At 39.9% G+C, this 20,098-nt stretch overlaps 1 protein-coding gene across 1 annotated transcript; it reads left to right on the top strand.

The window, feature by feature from the left end:
- The first annotated feature begins 2,075 nt into the window (after nucleotides 1-2,075).
- On the top strand, nucleotides 2,076-19,149 carry LOC101851577. The gene is made up of 9 exons (XM_005097461.3): nucleotides 2,076-2,383; nucleotides 6,802-8,274; nucleotides 8,638-8,771; nucleotides 10,608-10,726; nucleotides 11,044-11,187; nucleotides 12,676-12,821; nucleotides 13,639-13,793; nucleotides 14,522-14,663; nucleotides 18,125-19,149. Exons 1-9 carry the CDS (start codon nucleotides 2,284-2,286, stop codon nucleotides 18,340-18,342), a joined length of 2,631 nt encoding a protein of 876 aa, XP_005097518.1. The 5' UTR covers nucleotides 2,076-2,283; the 3' UTR covers nucleotides 18,343-19,149.
- Nucleotides 19,150-20,098: the final 949 nt, after the last annotated feature.

Genomic DNA, 20,098 nt, shown 5'->3' with positions numbered 1-20,098 from the left:
TATCGTAAGATGAGCGTTCACACTCTTTCTACATGTAGATCTAAATAACTATAACGCAGCGGCTCACCAGCTTCTGCGCACTCATTTGACCGTATGCAGTTGCGAGCGCCGTAAACTTAGCTATACCAGCTTCTAATGTGTAGCCTACTGGTTAGGATTTTTGCCGTTGCAAAAAGATTAGACTTCTCTTTGATGTTGGTGTGGGAAAGTTTATTTTATCAAGTATTTTTAACTTTTTACCAGAATACTGTATCTCTTCCACTCGTGGATTGAATCTGACTGGCAGAGTGGAATCCGGCTGACATCTACATAGCCTTATTTATGTCAATAGGGACTTAAAAGATTTATACTCATCCCCTAAGTAATAACATTCTTAACAGTGACAAAGACGTAAAGCAATATACGCACGGGCGTAAGGGGCTCTCGTGGTCGTGTTTCCCTCTCATTCAATAGATCCCGGGTTCAAATCCGGACAACGACGAAAAATGTTCTTCTCCAAAGTTTTCTCGCTTCACCTCCTTTCCTGCTCGCTGACCATATTCTGTCGTTTACTTTCGTCTCCACTTTATGCCCCCCCCCCCCCTTCCCCTTTGCCCCTTCATCTGGGCGACTGACTCTTTCTGCAGCCTTTCTACTGCTCTTCCTCGGTTCCTTCTCACTGCTACTGTCTTTCATCCACACTCCTGATTTTATGGTTGATAAGATCTAACACCTGGCCTTCTCGGGAAAAGGCGAACAATCTCGGAGGCCCCGTGTATAAGATGCGCACGATAAAGATCCCTTGAATGTTGAAAACCAATCAGAGTAGACTTCGGAAGCCACCCGGGCAAAATTCAAAATTTTCCGTCCAATTGAAAACGTTTAAGTTTAATGTGACCCGAGCGCCCATATGACCTTAAGCAGTTGCGAGCGCCTTAAAATACTCACCACAAAAAAAAATGTATGTGTCAAGATTAATGCTGCAATGGCAATGCGAGCACGAGTAATGACGGGGCCTGTTCTTCGACGCAGTCTCTCTAGGTCGGAACAAATATATGCACATTGGTTACCATGTATGCTCATGCTTGAAGTGCATACTAAGTCGTCAGCTTAAATTTGTTGATGACCTCCATCCCCCACCCCACCCCTTTTTAAAACCATTTTTTGTACAAAAAAACAACAACAGTTTATTCTTTTTTTTAAAAATAAATATTTTGGGTTGAGTTTTAAATATAGAGAAAAGTTGGGGGGGGGGGGGGGCAAGAGAGAAAGTCGTCTGCTTACGTTTATTGTTGTTGAGCTCTCTCTCTCACTCTCTCTCTCTCTCTCTCTCTCTCTCTCTCTCTCTCTCTCTCTCTTTCTCTCTCTCTCTCTTTCCCTCTCTCTCTTTCTCTCTTTCTCTCTCTATCTCTCTGTCTTTCTCTCTTCCCCCCCCTCTCTCTCTATCGCTCTCTCTCTCTCTCTCTTTCTCCGTCCCCCACTGTCTCTTTCTCTATCTATCTATCTATCTATCTATCTATCTATCTATCTATCTATCTATCTATCTATCTATCTATCTATCTCTCTCTCTCTCTCTCTCTCTCTCTCTCTCTCTCTCTCTCTCTCTCTCTTCCCTTCCATTTTCATGCCTCAGTCTCTTTCCTCACACTTCTGCTTTGATTTAAAGTTGGTTCTCAATTTGCATTTTATGTAATGTGACAGTTTCAGTAACTTTATGAAAATCCAAGGTCATGGTATTGTGTGTATTATTAATGTACTATTATTAGAGGTGCTACCATGAGAAACACCAACAAATGATAGAGCGAAGAGACATTCTATACTGTTGGTTGCTGCAACACTTTTCAAAAATTCAGCTCTTGTTTGCCAGCTTGGTTTTCTAATATTATTGAATAAATGCCGAATCAGAAGTTCTAAATGAAAATTGTATATAATAATTATCTGCTTGTAAGTCACTGGTGGTAGTTTTCTGCTATTTTGTTTCATCTATTTCAAGAAATATGAATTTTAGAAACTATAATAGAGAGATTTTGACTCTCTTTTTTTTTACTGGCAATAGGCCTACACATGTTCGTAGTACCTGTCAAATAGGAGTATGAACAGTAAACACTAAACAATAGATCTAACTGTCCACTTGTTCATCATCATTGTCATCACAGTCACTTCTTGGCTAATGCTGAGAGCGCACATTTTTACCTGCTGTGTTCTTCTCCTCTGGACTCTGGACGTCTTGGGTTAAAAGTTTTGTTTGGCTGACAAGAAAGAAACTGTTTTATTGTTCTTCATAGATCTATTTGCTAGTGTAAGATGAGAAAAGAAACCGATTCAGAGGACGATATTTGGGATTACAAATCGTCATCATCGACGAGTGGAAGACGAGGAAAACCTCCACCAGTCCCAGTCCCAAGTAAGTGCTAACATGATACATTATTCATATATAGCACATTCAAACCTCTGGTAGATCTAGATCTGCTACTTAACCCAAGAGAAGTGCTCAGCCTCAGCATTTCACCAGAAGTTTATATGTAACCCGCCAAAAATGCCCTGCCGATCGGTTGTAAACTCTATACAGGGGTTTGACGGGGGGATATAATCAGCTGAGATACCCGAGATGTATATACCTGCTACTGAAAAAATGACCATTTACTTTACGGCTCAGCAGATGATAAAAGGCATAGATCTATATAGGAAGAAGCTAGCCGTACTTAATTCAGTACTGGAAGTCTAGCCGTACTTATTCTAAATATGATGGCTAGACTGACCATTTAAAAAAAATAGGCCTACTGAATTGTAAATATAAATTTTTAGTGTGCAGTACCTAAAGTATTTGTATTTGAGACGAAACCAGGTGCCTTAATGACAGTGCATGTATTTTAAACCTCCTGTTTTCTAATGTTAATAATAGGGCCTAAGTTAGTCTAAGATAAGTACGGGTAGACTGGCAGTCTAGCCGTACTTAAGTACAGGTAGACAGCCAGGCTAGCCGTACTTAAGGACGGCTAGACTGTCAGGCTAGCCATACTTAATATTGATGGCTGAATTTTAATTGAAATATTTAGTTTGCAATGCCTAAAGTATTTGTATTTCAGACAAAACCAAAAAGTGCCTTGACTTGCATGTATTTGAACCTGAATAATTACTAGATCTAGATCTAATGAAACCTGTGTACTTAACAGGCTTCAGTCGATAGGGCCAAACCTAGATCTAAGTACGGCTAGACTGGCAGTCTAGCCGTTCTTAAGTACAGCTAGCCACTTCGATCTATATACTATATATATAAAACCATGTTTTCTAAAAGCTGATAGAATTCACATGAGTCATTAAAAAAAGCGATCAAATAAAAATACAAACGAAGCAAAGCGCTAGACACGATAAACTCAACAATTGAATTAGTACATTAGTACAGCGGAACTAGTGATAATGATAACACACATAGCGTGTAGTCGCTCAGCTGGACCGCGTCACTTTATTGATTGATTCTTGGCGAAGAGACGCACTACGAGGTCAAGATAACTTGCAAAGTCATTGGTCACTGTAATTTACTTCGTCATTTTCCATATAACAAAATATATATACAGTCGAACCTGTGTAAGACGGAATCGCAAGGGAGCCAGAAAAAAATTATGTCTTAGAGGAGATAGAAGGAGGGTTGGTTCAAAGGCCTAGCCGGTGGGATCAAGGATTGCTTTCTGATCGGCAAGTAGTGGTCAAAACTTCACACCTCTCAATGCTATCTTGCCTGATAATGACATACGTCAGTCTTACTTATAAAATTACCACCAGTGCTTGCCTTTCATAGGACCACTGTTTGGCCTTCTATTAAAAACTGAAATGTTTGCTTCCACCCTTAGCCCCACCCATCGGTGTAACAAGCACAGTCAACCAATGCCACCCCCTCACTGCCATCATCATGTAACAACGATTCAAGAAACTCTTTTCTCAGCAGGCATACGATCAGGGCGGCAGGCATTGGTCAAGCTAATTTCACACCTCTGGCTTCTGACTACCTAGGAAAGTTTCCGTAGTGACTCGCTACTCGAGCACTCTCACGGGCAATAGTGAGATTTCACACCCACACTACCCTGATCATGTGCATCCCTCAGGGCTCACATGATGGGGTAATATGTACCCCCAAATTGCACCCCTGCTCTTCTGCCTCGCCTAGCGGCATGGCCATGGCGTTAAGTTTAGAGCCGGCGGAAAAAAATTTGCGAGTTGAACGGGCAAAGCATTTTCCGTCTTAGACAGGTGAAACCCTCGGAAGGGAGCGTATTTTTCTTTCCGTTTCCACGTTGGACAGGTTTCCATTTTGTACAGGTAATTAAAGAGGAATATATATCAAGGGAGGAGATTCTGTTAAGACAGGTTTCTGTTAAGACAGGTTCGACTGTTTTAAGGAATACTGAAATTTTCCATTGAAACAGGTCAGAGTCTATGCCCTTTATAGAGGGCCTGCGCACTTCCTGGTCGAAGTTGGTCAGCCCTATATATAGGGCCTACGCGCTTCCCGTTCGAAGGAGGTCAACCCTATACGGCTTGCGTACTTCCCAGGTGGCCCGTCTCACGCCCTGTATATAGGGCTTGCGCGCTTCCAGGGTTAAGAATGTGGGTCCTGTCTGTTTAGACTTGGCGTCATCCACTCAGAGTACCGCATATCGATACTGATTTAAATATTCGGCTTCGATGTTTTATCTGTAGCCTACAAAATGAGCAGTAAAAAATCATTTGTTTTTAACAAGGCAAGTTTAGACAAGGGGGGGTTTTCAGGGAGGCTTACCCTACAAAAACATGGGGTGGTTTCAGGGGGGGGGGGGGGGGCATGCCCCCCTGAATTTGACCATAGTTTGATGTTTTGCAATTAGCTTTGATAGGGTATCTCTCCATATCGGCACGCGTGTCAAAAAGTAATCGTTTAGAACCAGAAGTAATTGTCGGTTGGGTGACAACTAGTATCCCCAAAACGGGACCCACTTTCTTTAGTAGTACCAAACCGCTTTACTCCCTCCGTCAACATCGGGGCGAGCATGACGTTAGTGGTGTAGCAAGGCTTGTAATGCTGTCCTCTGTTAAATTTAAATAGCGATGGCGATGACTGCTCTGAAATTTGGGGATAATCCTGTTTGGGCCTCGGCGATAACTATTGAGTGTGGGCTTTGGCTCCTCGGAGGATTACTTGAGGTTCTAAATTCCAAACGATTACTTTTCAACACGCCTGCCGATATTATGTTTGATACGTGGTGAGCGAGAAATATCAAATCTGTAATAATTGCAAAACATTAAATTGAGGTTAAATTCAGCTCTTCCCCCCCCCCCTCCCCCGAAACACTCCATATTTTATTATGTCAGGGGGGAAACCCCCCTAGTTAAAAACAAGTGAAATATTTCTTCTTATTTTGCACTGAAAAATAGCACACCATATCTGGTTCTCTTTCGGCTAAAACATCGATATCGAATATTTAAGTCAGTTCGATATTCACTCTTGGGGTCAAAACCGGAGAATGCCACCTAAAGATCTTAGTTTTATTTTCAGTTGATCTTTAGATAGGGCCTATTTTTGTTTATAATAAATTGCATATTTTCAGAGCTGGGAGCCTCTCTCTCTCTCTCTCTCTCTCTCTCTCTCTCTCTCTCTCTCTCTCTCTCTCTCTCTCTCTCTCTCTCTCTCTCTCTCTCTCTCTCTCTCTCTCTCTGTCTCTCTCTCTCTCTCTCTCTCTCTCTCTCTCTCTCTTTCCCTCCCTCCCTCCCTCCCTCTCTCTCTCTCTCTCTCTCTCTCTCTCTCTCTCTCTCTCTCTCTGTGTCGTGTGTGTGTGAAAATGACATCATGAACTGCTGTATCAGAGGCTACTTGTCAAAAATCTATAACATGGAGCCTGAAATCTACAAAATAAGCTGGAGGAGGTGGGATGAGCAGGGAGGGAGCAAATCGGCGGCAAGGGTAGCTTGCAGCAAATCATCTCTTATGTGGGAGAAATAGAGATTATAAATCATCACTGTGCAGCTTCTGAGTGGGTGCACTGCATCATGTATATATATATATATTTATATATATAAAAAGGCTATCTTTTCATTCTCTACTATACTCTTAAACCGTGCTTTAAATCTTCAAAAGGATTTTTCTGATCCGTTGTCTGGAGAGTTTTTTAAGGCTCTCCTTTCATTTGGCTAAATCTTATCAGATGTCACAAATAGACTTAAAATTCAAAGTCCCTACTATGACTGAAGTGACCATGACATACACCATATTTTGAGGACCTAGTTTAACTCATACCAAGTCTATTATATCACACTTTAGTTTAGCATCTACTTCCCCTTTGGGAAGTATGACCTTCAGTCCTGTTAAGAATTCTTGGTTGCTCTGTTGGTTGAATGTTGCAGCAAAAATTACCCTTTTTTGTAACATGCTGAAATGCCAGTCGATAATCTTGAGTCTGAGTAAAGGGGAAGTTGTTTGATCAGGGACGAGCAATGATTCATACAAGTACAAATATATTTTTTTATACGAATGGTCTTTGTGTGCATCTGTTCGAAAACATATGTGTAAATTATGGAAGATCCAGATTTGAATACACAATGAGTTAGTTTACTTTCATGAGTGAAAGTTTCATCATAGCTGATGTTGTTGTTCCTCTTTTTGATAAATGTCATTTAGTTTTTAGCACACACACACACTAACACAACCACAACCACGCCCACAAAGACACTGAAACTTCGGCTTGTGGCAACCTACTTGTTGTTATAAGTATATGATCCTGTATTTCAATTTAATTCCTTAAGATGCACTTTCAAGTCGACAATTTATTGTTTTTTTCTTTTTAACTTTTTCAGAAAATCAGCCTAAAGGACAAGGAAAAAAGCGAAATGAAAGTTCAGAGCTAAGAAATGCTGTGAAATGTAAAGTGCCATCTGAAATAGAAGTCATTGATGTGGATTCTGACTTTGTGGAAGGACAGCGAGTTATATCAAAGTCAACAACAGACAGTTGTCAGAAAAAGGGCAATTCTGGACCACAGAGCAGGAATAAAAAACTTCTAGATTGGAAATCAAAGAAAACCTCACCTGACAAAAAAAGAACTCCGCAGTCAAAGAAGAAATTATCGATTTCCCCTCAGAAAGAAAAAGATAGCTGCCACGGTAATACTCATGGTAACATTCAAAATTTTTTTAGCCAGAAGAGTGTAAAAAGGCCATTGAAGAGAAAAAGTTCTGAGTCTGAGGAAATTTTCATTTGCTCTTCATCAGATGAAAATGGAGAGGTATCTGATAAGACTATGTGTACATCAGACCAAGCACCCACAAAGAAATTGAATATGCTTGCTGACAAAGATTATGAATCATTCCAGAAAAGTGAAGATGTGTCTGAAAGTGTTGAAAAGTCATCTGAAGTGGTTAAGCCAACGAGTTGTACTGTGAATGATGAGCGAACTGACCAAGTTGAAGATATAAACATTGCTGAAAGTGGCGCTGAAGATGATGAGGGTGAATTGCCTAAAGTGGCCTTTTCCAGCAGTGATGCTTCCCTTGAAGAAGGAATGAACAAAGTCAAAGTTGTTGATGTTGTTATTCAAAGTAACGATGACGAGGAAGACGTCTTTAGTGACTCTGAAGACGATATGAATTTGATAGAGCTTTGTCAAGAAGGAACATTTAACAGTGATGCCCAGTTCTCAGCTAAGAAGCAGGAGAAGGGCACGCCTGATGGAGAGGAATGCTTTCCTGTAAGGGTATCTAGGTCCAGCAGCATCTTTCATGAGGAGCTGGCTGAAACTAGTGGTAATGTGAAAGGTGGTGGTTTTGTTGACTGTGAAGATTTTAAATGTGCAGATGACCAAAGTACAGATAGTTCCAGTGCATGCAATGGCCAAACTGATGAATCAAGGTCAAATTCCCTGTCATCGGGTTCCAGTGGGCTCCAAAGTAGATCTCAAAGCATCGAAAGTGATGGGAACTTATCATCTTTGGTACCAGTTGCCAGAAAGCAAACATCCCTTTTTTCATTCTTCAAACCAAAATTTTCATCATCAGTTGCCAAAACCAAGGAAGGAGGAGAGTCCAGTCAAAGTGGGACTAACAACCACAAGCCTGGTTTTGCATTCTTGGACGTGAAATCAAGACCTGATTTACGTAAGGAGAAAACCTTTCCTTCTGGTGCTAGATCTGTGAGGACAAGTAAAGATGATGAGAGACCTGATTTCAAGAAGTCTTACTCAGGTGCAACAGGCCAAGGAGCGGACAACAATGGTGGCACTGAAGGAAAAGGTGTCAAGGGCAGAAAATGTCCATTTTATAAGAAAATTCCAGGTGAGGGATTTGATTACGAAATGCAAAATGAACGTCAGTTTCTGATGTTTTCTATAGTTTGTTTGATGCAGTTTTTAACTTTTGTTTTTTGGGGGAGGGTTTTAAAATTTAAAGTATTTCAAAGTACATTTCTAACTATGAATCTAAATGGTATCATGAAGGTTCAAGGTTCTTGACAAACTTGGATTCACATTATTTTTACACAATTGAAAATGAGAAATTGTGTGGCACATGATGGTATATTTTTGTCTTAAATTTTACTTTTTGAGGGAATATCTATGTATTATTTAGTTGTTTATTCCAGTGTTGTTGTTTTTTCAACATTAATAATTAATTCAATTGTTGTTTTTTCAACTGTGTCAGGGACAGCAATTACTGTTGATGCCTTCCGCTATGGAGTGATACCAGACTGCCAAGCATATGTGCTGACTCATTTTCATTATGACCATTATGGTGGACTGACAAAGAAATTTGCACAACCAATTTTCTGCAGCCCAGTAAGTGATAAGAACTGTTTTGAAAGAAATCAGTGAACACGCTAATCTAAATGAAATAGGTTGCTGACTGGCGCTTTCATTTTTAGTTCCTTCGCCTGAATGAATATACTCTTATTTTAAACTTTGGTGGACATTTTGTGTCCTCTCATTTTTTTATATTGCTTTCTTTTAGAAATGTGATTAATGTTTGGGGGGTTGGGTTTCAGTTTACTAATTTGTTTGCAAGATATTACACAGGTTGTTTTTTTGCACATGTGACTTATGTTATGCAATATTTTACTAATGCTGTGGATTGGCTTGTCATTGCTTCTTTTTAATACAGTAGTCTCCGCCTAAGATCCCACCACTTACGATCCCAGTTCGCTTAAGATCCCGCTGTTTTAAGAAAACAGAATTTTTACTATACAAAAGTCACCCCTAAGATCCCGCTCTGATTCACTCTGAAGGTCTACATTCGGCTAAGATCCCGCATTTCAGATCATAATTTGCGGAAAAAAACCCCGGGCGGGACAGCCGATCAACCAAGAGTGAAAATTTGAGATCAATAAACTGTCCATCGCATCAAAGATCAGCTACTATCGTGAATGTGATCACATGCAAGTTGTAAAACTCGATGAAGCGATGCAATGTTTGCCCTAGACGGGATCACACCGGGGTGTGAACTGACCGACACGTTTGTTTTCCCCGAACATCTCACTCACACCTGAGCTATCCCCCTAAACTTACATCACTCGCTGGGTGGGTAGGGCCTACACGTTCGCTCCTGGCGGGATCACATTGAACCGTGACCTCTTCTCTGACCATTGGAGAAGTTGTTTTTACTCCCGAATTTGCGAGACAGACTGAATTTTAATTGGTGTGTTCACAACGTAATAGTGTGTAACGACAAAGGCGGTTGGGGGAGATGGAAAGCTATACATTTTCGACAGGTAAGGGGGAGGGGAGGGGCAACTTGATAAGCGTAGATCTTGAGCCTCATGATAGGATAATAAGTGAAAATGGCACGCCTCATCCCACTATGCCCTGTGATAGGTCATCAAGGTTAACCACTCTTTGCTCGCCATACGTCATAAACCCACCAAGCGGTCACGTCAGTTCATTTTTGAGTGGAGGGAGACCATTTTACCGATTGTAAGCCTTAACATGGGTCACCATAGATTCTTCCCTGGGCTCGTCGTTTAAGATCCCGGTTCGCCTAAGATCCCGCTTTTCCTTGCTCCCGAGCACCGGGATCTTAGGCGGAGACTACTGTATACACATTGAATGTGCTTAGAGGTGCAAATGAGTACCAGATGGCATTGTAAATCAAACATTGTTTGTTTCAAGTATTCTGTTGGATCATTTCGTGAGTTTTTTTTATGGAAACTCCGGTTTTTCAATTTTACAGGAGAAAAGAAAAAAACTTTTTTTTTTTCATCAATATATCATTAACAGTACCTGGAATTTCAATCGCACAACTCAGAGGTTTTTACAGGGCATGCATCCCTCCCAGTGCCCTGTACTATATAAACAAGTGATTTTTGCCAAAACCCTAAGGTGCAATGCTTGAGCTGCTGCCCTGTGATTTATGAACCATCTGAAATTTCGTCCTTTGCCAATTCTTCTTTGAAAGTTCAAATCTGCACTCTAAACTTGGCACTGAGGACAGAGAACTCCTTGAGTTACTGCATCTCTTTTGGGATATTCCCTGGTATTTACTATGTACCTGTGAGAAAGAAAAAGTATTAATTCAATTTCTGATGTTGTTCTTAATTATCATGATGGTCTAGAGATAAACAGACTAAAATCACCAGGAGTTTGATTTTTCTCACTTAAATTTTTTTTTTAAATTTGCAGATAACAGCTAATTTGGTTGAGAGTCGTCTAGGTGTGGACTCAAAGTGGATTAACCGTCTTCCCATGTGGCAACCATGCCAAGTTGCAGGTGTTACCTTGACGCTGATGGAAGCCAATCAGTGAGTCTTTTCATTCAAGAGGCAAAAGAGTTTTTGCTCTGACAAAAACACATGATTTAGGTATCAGTATTTGTTTTTGTGTTACATTTCCATCCACTGTTTGTAGTACTTAGAAATTTTATCTTAAAAGGATGCACTGTTTCTTATTCTTAAAGGAAGTAATTGAAATAAGAATTTTATAACAATACTTGGAGAAAAGAAAATTTTAGTGCTAGTAAAGTTGAGTATCCTTTTATAAAGGCGTCAGACGGTACATGTATTATTGTAAATGGCATGTCACCTACAATACTTTCTGTGTTGGTTTTTTTTTTTTACAGCTGCCCTGGTGCTGTGATAATACTGTTTGAATTGAAAAATGGCACGAAAATTCTACACACTGGAGACTTTAGGGCAAACCCAGAAATGGAGCAGTACCAGGTGTTGAAAAATGCTGTGATCTCTGAACTGTACCTGGATACCACGTACGTAATGCAATACTGACTTTCTCTGAGACAGGGATTAAAGGTTTTTGAAGAACTATGCGCTGTTGGATATGTTGACACTTACACTTCACTTGCAGATGTACTGCTGCATATATTATTTAGTTAGTATGGTAAATGCTCAATATTTTTGTTACTGATTGATTTCATATTTAGACCGTCACTCTCAGTACAAGTCCATTCGTGGGTGGTTGGTGGGTGCTCTGGTGTGGTTTGCTCCTTCTTTCCTGTCAAACATCTATCATCCTAATGTCTTCTTTTTTTGTGTTTGTTACCCCCTTGTAACAGTGGCTAAACAGATGGGCCAACGCAGAAACAGGAAGATCTCTCTTCGGGTACATGGACAAACCCAACCCCAAAGACCCTTCGAATCTTTTATGTAGAGCCGATCAGACATTGATCTTCAGAGCCCGCACAGAACACTTACACACCAACAAGCACAGAAACAGAATCAACCCCATGTGGGAACCCCATTGCAGACACTGTGACTACCATGAGGAGACCGTTGAACATCTTCTCCTTCACTGCCCAAACCTGGCAGTTCTTCGACGCAAGCTCCTACACACACCTACAGACTTACAAAGCCTGCTCTACTCTGGCGTTGACCAGATGACAAGGACATGTGGTTACTTGAGGGAGGCATTGCGCTGCCAAGAGCAAAATGCCTGCAGCTAAAGGGATTTGAAAACAACAACAACAACAACCCTCTTGTAACACCTCTAATCTTCGGCACTTATATGACCTTATTGTGTTGCAAGTGCCGTAAAACTCTTACTAAAACTAATAACAAACCTGTTCGCCTTTCTCACTTAATTTTTCAGTTGTATTTCATGAGAGATCCATTTATCCCCTTTCAACTTTGTCAAAGTCTGTCTTTGCCTGCACTCAGGGACACAGTGGCTCGGGATTTTGTCCACTCAGGTACATGTACTTAAATTTCTTTCCCTGGCATAATATGATGGTGAGTCATAGTGGGGAATTTGTGAACACAGGTTTCACATAGCATCATCATCATCATCATTATTTGGACGAGTGGAGGTGCCTCTAAGTATAATGACAATGGAGCCAAAAAAGAGCCTCGCTCTTGCTCGAAGATTTCTTCGTGGAGTCCATCAGGCCCATTAAGGAAACCAAAAAAAAATAATCATCTTCATCATCATCATCATCACTGCCTGCCTTTCTCACATGGCATCAAGGTATAGGCCACAAACAAACACTTTCCACCATTCCCTATCCAGGGCTAACCACATGATATTTATATTCCATTTATTCTTACCACTTTTCTGTACATCTTTCTGTGACTCTTCCTCAGATTCCACATGGCCTTTCTCTTGATCTATTACCCTGTGGATTCTAATCCAACAATTTCAATATTTTACAGCTGCCTAGCTTGCTGAGATAACGTCCAGTCCATCATTGTTTTGTGGTCTTCCATATTCAGTGAACAATGCTTATATTATCTTTCTCCAGGTACTGCAACCCGTCATACGCCTTCCCACCTCAGGTAGATGTGATAGATTTTGTGGTCTCACTGGTAGCAAAACATATGAAGGCCAACCCTCAAACATTAATTGTCTGTGGAGCTTACACTATTGGAAAGGAGAGAATTTTCACAGGTGATTTTTATCTGTTGAAGCGGTTGCTTAAGACTCATTTGTTTAAGTCTCAGTTTGAGTGTGTTAGCAGGTGCTGATGTGCCTTGTTTTTACTGCTATCCTTATGTGTATTTATTTTATAATTAATGCTTGGATGAGAAAGTTCTATTTTATGTCATTGAAATGGCTCTCTTTCTATGTTTTTTATTGTGTGTGTGAGGCTTATTATCGGTAATCATGTCATCGATATAATGCGTTCAGAATTTATACTTGTATAGGATAGGGTGCTGTATAAATGCAATCTGTTCTTATTGTTATTCATTTGTTGTCCAGTTTTCTTTGTTTTTTTCCTGGGTAGGAGGGTTTTCTTATTTGGACAATAAACAAGATTTAAGATAAAGGAAAGTTATGTTCCTTTGATGCTAAGGAGCCCCACAACATAGTCAGGTCTTTTCCTGGTTTCCATAGTGCAAAGTGGAACAGATGCCTCAAGATAACTTTGCAGGCACAACACTGAACCGTAGCAGGTTCCATCAAGTACAAGTAGCATTTTTTTCTTGAAATCCATTTCCATGGATTGTACACAACTTATTGTAAATGCAATGAAAATACACATGTACTTGCAATTTGTGTTTATTCACCACCATCAGTTCATATAACGTAATCTGACTCTATTGGGGTTCTGGAAACTCAGATTTTTTTCCCCCTAACTCCAATATTTAGGGAGGATTATGTGGAAAACTCCAATTTTTGGTCATGGAGAGGTTGGCATGTCTTCTAAAGAAAGATGATCATTTTGTGCCTGAGAAAGGTCTTTATGTTCTCTTCATGTCATCAGCTATTGCCAAGGAGCTAGATTCAAAGATCTGCGTCATGAGTGACAAGAAGAAGGTTCTGGATTGTCTAGAAGATCCTGAGCTGAAGTCAAGGGTCACATTAGACTGGGCTCAAGGACAAGTGCATGTTCTGCCGATGGGGAAACTAAACCAGAAGGTGAGGCTTAAATGTGAATGGTGTTGTGTGTGACTGGAAGAAACAGGTCACCTTTGTTTGTTTTTTTCGTTCCCTAACCATTGTTGAGATCAGTCTATAGTTCCTTCGTAAAAATTAAGAGCCAGCATGCACTATAGATAGTATAAAAGCTCTGTGAGCTGACTTTTGAGTTGTTGGTTTTTTCTCTCTTCTTTTACATCATAAGATGTTGGGGGGTTGTGTGCTGAAAAATTTTCAAGAAAGTCATTTACAAGGTTAGAGCAAAACAAATGCTGCAAGTCTAATTCTGTGTACCCTCGACACCTCTCAGAGGTGATAAATGCAGAGAATTCCTTGCTGTTGTGTTCCATTTATGTGTTGCAGATGGATGTGAACTATATCCACTTTTCACAATTTTGAGAAAAATGAATTTGAAATTTTGAAGATTTTGAAATCTCTGTAGTGTAACATAGTCAGAAAAGAAACGTTATTATCTAGATACCAAATTAAGCTACTGCCTTGATATTTACAGAGGTAAAAGAGCGGCATAAAAGCTCACTACCCATATCAATGACTCCATTTTGACCATGTATATATCTGTGTGTGTGTGTATGTGTATCTAGTGTATCAAATATGTTACTGTTCTCCTGTTCTGTTACTGGTGAAATGTGACCATTATCATGATATTGATACTTTGCTTTTTGCTGTTACTCAGCCAAACTTGACTTGTCTGCCTTGATCACCTTCAGGGTTTATTTGATCACCTGGCTCGGCACCACAAGTTCAAGTCTATACTTGCATTTCAACCAACGGGATGGACACACACTGACAAAACTATCTCACTCAAAGACCTCAGGCCAAAGTGGAGTTCCAATGGTGTAACGTTGTACGGTGAGTTATCATGTGTATGTCTCAGTAAGTGAATTTGCAGTAGTCTTCACCTGAGATCCCACTGTTTATGATTTTCACTAGCTTAAGATCCCACTGTTTTAAGAAAACTTAATTTTTACTTCACAAAAGTAACCCCTAAGAACCCACTTTGGAGGACTCTGTTCGGGTTTTATCCTGCATTTCAGATCAGAATTTACAGAATAGCAACCTTTGCATTTTACAGCTGATTAACCAAGCAGCAAAAATTTTGTTATCATTGTACTGCCCAATGCATCGCATTACATTTGAACCCACCGCAGTGGGTGGTTGGCGGGTTCTCTGGTGGTTTGCTTCTTCTTTCCTATCAAACATCTATAGTCCTTATCTCCCCTTCTTTTTTTTCATGTTTGTTACTCTCTTGTAACACCTCTAATCTTCTTGTGCTCATATGACACGGCTGTTCCACTCAGCATCACTTAGTTGCCGGCCGACCTGACCTCCGAGACGAGGTCACGCTCAGGTCACGCTACCTGCGGGCGCTCGGCCTCGCGGTCAGCGGCTCCCCCGCAATGTTGTGTTTTGTACACATAAAACAACACCAGTTCTTATGAAAGCCGAGAAAGTCAATGAAACAACAACCAAATGATCACATGAAGACGAAGGTGTAGTTTACAACAGTATAATTTTTATCACGGAGAAGTAAAAGAAAATGTTGTTTAAAAGAGGGGGAATGTGGCGTACGTCATAGATTGGTTATCACAAACAAACTTGTTTTTTTTTTTAATAATTAAAAATAAACGGACCGACAGATTGTTACAGTCTTAATTTTCAGCTCACATTCAGACTTTGAACTTTCAAACACACTTACGTTTATGAGGCAGGACCAAAATGTCTTGTTGCTATTGTTGATTAATGCACACAGTCTTGTCAGTGAGTGGGGAAACACTTTTACTTCTACCAGCAACCGACTGCCTGACTCATTATATTTGTTCTTCGTTTTCTTGTCGGGGAGCTTGCTAAGTCAGATGATATTCTGTGTGTGACTATCCTTTGAAACACTTATGGCTGTCCTTTTGTTTTGAACCTCAACTGGCCTTTCGTCAGAGATGTGTTAAGCTTTCTTCTGATCAGATGTGTAGCAACTTTTTCTTCTAACGGCGTGAGTAGCTCTGTGTCCGATTTCAAAAGTGTTGACTCTAATGTCGTTTCATGTTTGACTAATGGGGAGCTGGTAGCCTACTGTCTGTGAACTGTTTCGTCTTCGTTTTAGGTGTGGATGTCAAAATATGAGTTTCTGGTGAAATGTAAAATGAGCCTTCGTCTGTATGTGTAAATGGATTGAGTGGTAAAGGGCTGAGCACCATCGCCTGTACTTACAGAGGAAACATCTGGGGTGGGGGTATCCGTTATGCTTGCAGACTCTACTCCCATACGAGCGGGGGACGGAGAACGCAATGCGTGTCCTTCCGTAAGCAAAGGAATGCGCTCTTTAATGCACCCTTTGCTAAGTTTAACACAGCGAGTACACACAGAGCACTGGTTAATGTTTATGCTTGCGTCGTAAGCGGACCAAACATAGCCACTGTTTTCTACACATTTCTGTGCGGCTTTCATTTGTAATTTGCTTCCGTAGTGTGTATATTCGCGATCCACATTTCCTGCACAGAGTGTTGGAATGCTTGTCGCTGTGTCGTTGTCAATGTTCAGTCTATAATATTGCAATAAGTCAGACTTAAAGTTTTTACACAAAAATCGACGCTGCTTAGAAACTTTAGTTTTTAAACTTCTTCCACCACAAGCACGACACAACTTGTTTAAATTCTCAAAGTGGATGTTATAAGAGTGTTCCATCTTTGATGTTAAAAGGCTCTATAATTATAAACACACAAGAAAGTCAGACGGCAAGTTCCCGTTTCATAGAGTTTTTCTTTGCACCGAGCGTTGCACTAGACTAGTCACATAAAGTGCGCTAGTTCATGGAAATTTAGCTCCTACCCTGAGATTTTTCACAGCAATGGAGAGAATAGATTTATAAAAAGAAATGTGAAGGTTAAAACAAAAATTGTCGGTTCCAATTATTAAAATTTTCGTTTAAATCCAAAAACTTCAATAACACAGAGATGTACAACAGTGGTAGTATATAGGTATCCCAAGGGAGTATAAAACGAGATAGAAACTGGTTTCAAACTACTGGTTATAAAGGAGATGCTGAGCTTTTATTTGGTATAAACACTCCTAGGTTTACGGGATGGAGAAAGGGAGTACTATGCCGTAAATTCAAGTTAATTTCTTGAAATTGTACCCTTTCCGCGCGGAGCGGTCAGATCTAGGGATAGGCTGGTGGAAGTGGCGTAACGCGTCGAGATTTATTACCTTCCGCGAGGGGTCACAGGGGTCAGAAGGGTCAGACGGGCTACAACTAAGTGCGCCGCTCGGAGAGTGAAGCTGAACAGCTGTGATGACCTTATGAAGTTGCGAGCGCCGTAAAATCTCTACTAAAACTTTAAAAAACCAGAACCCTCTTCCTGAATTTACATCATGTGCTGGGTGGGTGGTGCCTACAAAGCCACACATCAGTTTGGATCACATGAAATTGTGAACTTGTCGGTGCTTCTGTTTCCCTGACTACAGCACTTGTCTTTCAGCTCTGCACCTAGATTTTAAAGACAGACTGTCACCATACAAGGGGAACTGTTTGATCGTCTTTGCCTAAATATGGTCATGTGTTGGCTGTGAGCCTACCTTTCGTTCTTCAAATTTTCATTGGTGTTGTCACAAAAAAATGGTGTGTAATGACTTGAGTGGGGATCTTGGTCAGAGATGGAAAACTATACACATTGAACACATGAAGGGCAATGAGCAATGGGACTGTCCTAGATCTTGAGACTGGCTATTGGATAAGTGAAAATGACATGCTTCATTAAACTAAGAAGAGAAAGAAGAGACCATTGTGATTGGTCCAAAAGGTTAACCACTCGTAGCTCTCATAGGTTATAATCCCACATCAATAAAATACTGTCCTCTGAAAAGACCTCTGAATACAGAGAGGTCAGTCAGAACAGTTCATTTCAAAGTAAGGGGAACCATTTTACCTATTGTCAGCCTAACCATGAGTCACCATGGATTCCTTCCCTTGATGATTTGGCTAAGATTCTATTAATTTAAGATCCAGCATGTTCCTTACTCCCAAGACGCTGGGTTCTAAGGCGAAGAGTGCTGTACTCTTATGACTGTCGAAGATAGAGAAATGTAAATAGATAAGTTTAAAATCCTTTGAATATTTTATGAAGAAAAGCTACAGAAATGTGTTTTGTTCCATCTGCTTTTTAAAACAATGCTGTAACTATGTATGTGTAATAAAGTGACTATTGACTTCAAAGGCAAGAGCTAGAATGAAATTTTTAAACACCCTGTATCTTGTCCAGTATTATTGTAATAAATTCATTCTGTATGCGAAATTGATTATTTTCCTCTCCAACTAGGAGTCCCTTACAGTGAACACAGTAGTTTTTTGGAGCTGAAGAGATTTGTCCAGTTCACCCGACCACTGAAAATTTTGCCAACTGTGAATAACGGGAACCCTAGCTCCAGGCAAAAGATGGAAGCCATTTTCAAGCAATGGATGTCAGAAAAGAGTGATGACTCCTCTAGGTCACCGAGGTCATCTCAGCAAAGTAACCTTAGTGCTTGGGTCACATGATGTCAAGAAACCAGTCCATAATTGTTTTACTTTTAGATCTCTAAAAGACTTGAATCTTGTAAGACATGATACAAGGACAAATCTACAGTGTTATCAATTTTTGTACTTAACACCTTCTGTAGATGTGTTTCATATGTCTCGATAATTCACCACACAGTGCGCTGTATATGTATCTCATAAAGTAGCTAAAACCCATGTTTTGTCTTGTTTATTCCTCAACTACTACCACGTTTTGAATTGAGAGAGGGACATTCCTTGAAAGCTCTTCGTTTCTAACTATTGGGTCATATATACTATTTTATGGAGATACGGGCATTATTATAACCAATAAAACAAAGTGAGGTTTCTTACACACATCGTGCAAAACAGGCAGAGCCCACATGTTGAATCGGAACACTTGTTCATTCTCAGTGCTAGTACAGTGGAGTCTGCTTAAACCAAAATCTGCAGGACCACCGAATTCACTTTGGTTTAGCGGGGATTTTAATCTCATAAGCAAAGTAAAGGTGCTAGGGTCAAACAAGTTCAACAGTTTAAATATCTTGGATCATTACATCTGATGTCAAATGTTCTGCGCAAATAAATGAAAAATCACAGTAGCTAAAGACAGCTTCAATAAAGTGAGTCCAATCCTGAAAAACAGAAACATAGTCTACTAAAATAAGGCTTTGAAAAGGCTATGTGTGGTCACCCTTTCTATATTAAGTCTGTGAATACTTAACAGTTATAAAAATAGTGAAAATAGAATAGACACAACAGAAATGTAGTTTCTTAGAAAACTTTTGAGAATTTCACTGGAAAAAAAAATTATTAAAGAATAATTAGGAAGTGACAAAAGCAGTTTTTTGGACACTTGACTTGATATAAAGACTGTAAACTTAAACATCTTGCTCTCACTTGAAAAATAGAAGGCAAATGAGGCAGGGTAAGCCCAAAGAAACTTATTTGGAAAATCTGAACAGATGGGTGACGGAAAGACATCAGGATAATATAGGATTTTTTAGGGCATTCAAGCAGAGAAATGAATAAAGAAGCCTACTCGCCAATACTTCATGATGATGATAATTTTGTGAATAGATATAATGTAGAATAAACAAAGAGAAAACTACTGCTGAGAACTATTACTATTCGTATTTGCTGGAGATCACTGTTCTTGTACCTTTGCTTTATTTGCAATATTATGTTCTACTTGTGAAGTTCTCACTCAGCTGCAGGAAAAGGAACATCCCTTTACATTTTCAAGGGAAGAAGTGTTCATCTACATAATTTATATATCTATATTTACTTACCTCAAGGCCTTTGAATTTTAGCTCAATATATACTTTTAGTGTTAGACTTTATGTAGATTCTATAATATGGCATTGACTAATTGACTGTATTTACATACATGTACATGTATTATGCAACCATACATGTGTTACTAGTACCTTGACTAAATCCCTTGGTTTTTCCCTTACGGTTCTTGCCAGACTTTGAGCTTGGCATTTTTGCATAAAAGGCAAGGACAATACCAAAGATTCTGTACAACAAGATGGTTCACTCCTCTCTTTGAACCAATTAAAAAAGTGTCCTAAAAATCTGGTGGCACCCTCTTCGAAAAAGCGCCCGCTTTGCGAACAGAGTTGCTCTACTTGTGTGGAAAAAAATCTAAGTGAAACTAACAAGTTTTTGTTTAAATTATATTTCAAATTTCAGAAGAACACCTTTTTAAATGGTTACCCTGACAAAAATCCTCTTCAGGTGGAAGGGGCGACTG

This window comes from Aplysia californica, unplaced genomic scaffold (genome assembly GCF_000002075.1).
Source record: "Aplysia californica isolate F4 #8 unplaced genomic scaffold, AplCal3.0 scaffold00155, whole genome shotgun sequence".
NCBI classification, from domain to species: Eukaryota; Metazoa; Mollusca; class Gastropoda; order Aplysiida; family Aplysiidae; genus Aplysia; species Aplysia californica.
Note: the sequence above shows the minus strand (reverse complement) of the source record. Positions and strands in the feature narration are given on the sequence as shown.